This window comes from Trachymyrmex septentrionalis, unplaced genomic scaffold (genome assembly GCF_001594115.1).
Source record: "Trachymyrmex septentrionalis isolate Tsep2-gDNA-1 unplaced genomic scaffold, Tsep1.0 scaffold43, whole genome shotgun sequence".
Classification (NCBI taxonomy): domain Eukaryota; kingdom Metazoa; phylum Arthropoda; class Insecta; order Hymenoptera; family Formicidae; genus Trachymyrmex; species Trachymyrmex septentrionalis.
This window is the reverse complement of record NW_017305601.1, coordinates 312,224-317,065: the sequence shown is the minus strand read 5'-3', so window position 1 is coordinate 317,065 and position 4,842 is coordinate 312,224. Positions and strand designations below refer to the sequence as shown.

The window sequence follows — 4,842 nt, the reverse complement described above, 5'->3', positions numbered from 1 at the left end:
ACTTATTTTTTTATATATATATATATATATATATATATATATATATATATATGTCCATGTAGTAGTTATATTATATAGCTATATTATCCAATTTTTTATTATAGTTTAAACAAAATGTTATTTACAAATTAATATTAAAATCAAAGATTACTTGTATATATTTAATTTGTTAAAGAGTGCTTCAAATGTATCTATTTATCTTCAAATACTGAAACCAGAACACTCAAATTATAAGTAAATATATCGCAATTAAGAGATCCAGGGATTACAGATAATAGCGCATTTTTTCGATGAGGGCGAATTTTTGCCGCATGACAATATGCTGCAATTTCTGGCGAAGCACGTTTGTGAGGTAAATTACGTTGAGGAGATCTGTACCAATATAATATTTCTGATCTGTGGATTTGATGAAGAACAATTCAATTACGTAAGTATTTCATGAACGAAAGTGATCAAAATCATCAAGGTGCAACTACGAGCAACGCTTCGAATGTCATCATGTTTAGTACATGCAGTCATTCTTCAGATCAGATATCATATTGTTTTCTAGACTCTGCTTCCAATGATTCTGAGTCACGATCCAGCCGGTGCTTCGATCAAAACGCTGGTACATTTTGGTCAGGAAATCGAGTCGGGCAAATTTCGTCAATTCGATTATGGACGCGAGAAAAATCTATTGATTTACAACGCAACTGAACCGCCGGACTACAATCTAACAAACATCAAAGTGCCAATTGGGCTATTCTACGCCGACAATGATTGGTTGGCTGATAGTTTGGTAAGTAGAGAGAAAGTGTATTTAGACAGAAAAAGTATGTAGGACGTACATATGTTACATGTATAAGTATATATTAAAAATTGATTTGCGTTATCTTGTGAATCAAGCTTTAAATAATATGTATATAATTATACTGTTAAATATATAATGTCAAATTTAATATAATATGAGTCGCCACTGCTTCTACTAAATATATCGTCATTTTTTACTAAAATTTGACACTATATAATATCAAATACAACCATTGTTATAAAATAACGATATGATAGAGTAGAAGTAGTGGCGATTCATGTTAAGTTAAATTAAGACGCTATAGTTAAGTTAATATAAGATACTATAGATTTAACAGTGCAGAATAATGAAATGTAAGATAATGTATGATAACTTTTGGTTTCTTTTCAAGGATGTGAAAAAGCTATACAACTCATTATTACCCAACATATTTGACTTGTATAGAGTACCGTTGCCTAAATTCAATCATCTGGATTTCCTCTGGGGCAAAGATGCACCCAAGCTTGTATATAAGGAACTGCTTAATGATTTGCAACTGTTTAAGATCACATGAAAAAAATAATATATCATGACTGATAATATATCATGATTGATAATAAAGATGACAGATGATTGAGATGCTAAAATCTGTTGGTGCAACTGTGATCGTACATTAAAAGTAATTTAATTCATAGTGTTTTGTAGTAGTTTATACCGAATTATAGAATTTAGGCTTATAAAGAGTTAATTTGTCGTTTTGATCGTTATTTTGATATGGATTTTGAGGAATGGAATTTGTAATATAAGTAAATGTACAAAAGATTACAATTTGATCATTTATACAATTTGAATTTTTTGGCTATTAATAAAATAGTATTTTATATAATATTTCCAAAGAATTTATTCCTTCTTTGATAAGAAATTTAATTATCGGGTATATGTTTTTCTACGCTGAACTTTTTCTTCCTTGTTATTTGGTATTGATAATAGCGAGGTAAGTTCACGCGAAAAAATTGTGACTATTTTGTAAAGCTAGTTTTTTAAATATTTTATTGTATTTAGGATAAAAATTAAAAATGATGTAATCAGCAGGTTAAGTGTTAGAATAGCTACAAATTTAAAAACGACGGAAAAAGTAATTACGTATCTAAGCATTTTATAAAATTTATATAATAAAATGTAGAAATATAATGGTCAGACAAGCCAACGTTTTGTATTTATTTATTATTGTAATTATTTATATTGTTATTATTAATTTTTTGCATCAATATTGGTTATATAGACAACTATTAAATGAATTTGAAACTTATATGTATACAGCACATGATTATTCATTAGATTACATGTAATCTAGTAAAATACTAAAATTACATTCACGATTTTTAGTTCCCAAAAATCTAACACGAAAAATCACATTATGTATGATAAAATTAAAAGTTTATGAATCATAATTATAGTTATTACTTGTAACATTATTCACTCAAATAAGTGAACAGAAAATCATAAAACCGAATGAGCGATTGAACATAAACATTCATGAGCGTTTAATAAAAGAACTTTCATCAAAATACAATATGATTGAAAAATTATAGTTTTTAATGATTCATAATCTTCCTGTCATATTGTATTTTGTCAATTTTATATTACAAATTTAAAAATAATTAACAAGTTTTTCATTTCTTTTACAAAATTTCTTTTATTGTTGAAAATAATTATTTTATTATCATATAAGATCGAAACACAATATACATATATTAAATATCTCATAATAAAAGCAATATAAACAAAATGATATAATTCTTTTACAATGAATTTAGTAACGGAATTGAGTTGAAGTGTAATTTTTTATGAAACTTTGAATGTGAAAGATTCGTTTTGTAATTTCATCAACAAGTACTTTTTTCATCTCGCTGATGATAAAATTACGACAGACACATTCAGAGTGATGGCACACTTTTTTGCAGAGTCCGTCTAGAAACTCTAAGAGAATAATACTTATATAAAGCTGAAATGAAGATGTTTCCTATATTCATTCTTGCCTTTCTCAAACGCACATACAAACTTTTAGCCGTCAAGATTGACTTCAGAAATCATTTGTATGCTGTGCCAATCATTTTCCGCGGGATTATTTTATTTACACGTGAGTTTCAAAATGTAATATTTATTAAACATATACATTTTATATTATTTGTATATACAATACCTGATAAACAAGCTGACATTATTTATTATTTTTTTTATATCAAGATGAATATATACATATATACATACATATATTTAAATTAGGAAAATAATATAAGTTTACGAACATATATTCCGTATTTTAATTAAAATATTAAAAATTTCTCATTTATTACTTTTTTATATTATACGACATAGATATACACTTTACTTTTATTTTATTCTTAGAATACATAATTTGTGTGTGTGTGTGTGTGTGTGTGTGTGTGTGTGTGTGTGTGTGTTTTACTATATTGAAACAAACATATGAGAAAAGAAAAATGTATGGATTTATCGAATTTAGCGAACGATACATAAGTCTCAGATTTCACAACTATGTATATACATCTTCAACATAAATAGATAAAAGCAAGCATATACTCACTATATATTTACACATTCCTTTAGCTTAGCGCAGTGCAACTTTCACTTTTCATGTTGCTGAAACTCCATATTTCACTGTTAATTTTTCAATCTTTTACCTTACTAATCCGATGAAACATCGGATGAGTGCAGGCAACTAAAGATAATATAATGATTCAGTTTCGCTAACGAAGTTTAGTGACATAAACTAAGCAAAGATGTACGGTGCTTTCCCGCGCTTGTCGCAAGTACAAGTCGGATTAATGAAGAATAACTGTAAGATTTCAACTTTGTTTAAAAATAATTTTAAAAATATAATAATGCTTATTTAAATATTTATTTAGATGCCTGTTTAGATGTTTAACGTCGGAAAGTTTGTTAAATGAAAATAACTAACAAAACACGATAATTCTACATATTTTGTCAATTTTATATACTGCCAATTTTATATGCTCTTTTCATAATCATTATGCTTCTTCTCAAATTTTTCTATTTGTTTTGCTTGAGGAAAACGCGAACAAGTATACGAAAAATACGTATTTAATGGAAGATTTACAATAATTTCGAATTTTAATATTTATGAAGATTATGCATGAAAATATGATTTACCTATATAAAAGAAACATCTAATTGATTAAAAATATGATATATTATGTGCTAATGAATGTATCTATAAATTAATAATCCTAATTAGATCTGATATTATCAAATTTTAGATAATAAAGTACGATTATGTAGCATATATAAATCGTTTAACGAAATATGTTAGTAGATATCTATCTGTCAAAATAGAAATGAATAGTAACAGAAACAATCTCGGTATAAATTCAAAGAAAATTTTTAATGATAGCCTAAGATTAAAGAATAAATGCCGTTACTAACACTACATTTTCCACTCAAGATCTGTCGAAATAATTGCGTGCGGTTTTTTCCTTTTTCTCTACTACAAAACCTTGGGTTACTCCGTCATTTACAATCCAATTACAAAACCACTATGTATTTTCTAACAATGATGCTTTCAAAATTTGCAATGGTTGAGGTAAGGTAGACACTTTTTGTGTATTTTACATGTTCCAAAATTTTCGTATACATTAATCCAAAATATACAAACTCAGACCTAAAGATAAATTACAATACTCGCACACTATCATTCCTCATTTTACTAAAAGTCATCTCATTTGTATAGTAACAAATGTCGAAAATTGCAATTTTTCAATCATTATTTACTTTTGACGAGAAAATCAATCTATCGCATCCAAGACTCATCATTCTTTGATATAGCTTCCTATTCTCAGTTGTCGATGACACTTCACTTTTATAACATTAAATTCAATTTTGCGCGAGACGATTATTCTGTGGAATAAACTTCGTCCGAAATTGCACGAGACGATTATTCTGTGGAATAAACTTCGTCCGAAATTGCACGAGACTATTGACACTCTGTGTGTGTGTGTGTGTGTGTGTGTGTGTGTGTGTGTGTGTGTGTGTGT

The 4,842-nt window shown here is 27.4% G+C and overlaps 1 protein-coding gene across 1 annotated transcript in view; it reads left to right on the top strand.

Annotated features, from left to right (window-relative positions):
• The window catches only part of LOC108751287, a 12,547-nt gene that overhangs the window by 4,291 nt on the left and 3,414 nt on the right, over positions 1-4,842 (top strand). The window contains exons 5-7 of the mRNA XM_018491379.1: positions 272-427; positions 551-778; positions 1,182-1,297. Coding sequence (XP_018346881.1) covers positions 272-427; positions 551-778; positions 1,182-1,297 — 500 coding nt within the window. The remainder of the gene's footprint in view (positions 1-271; positions 428-550; positions 779-1,181; positions 1,298-4,842) is intronic.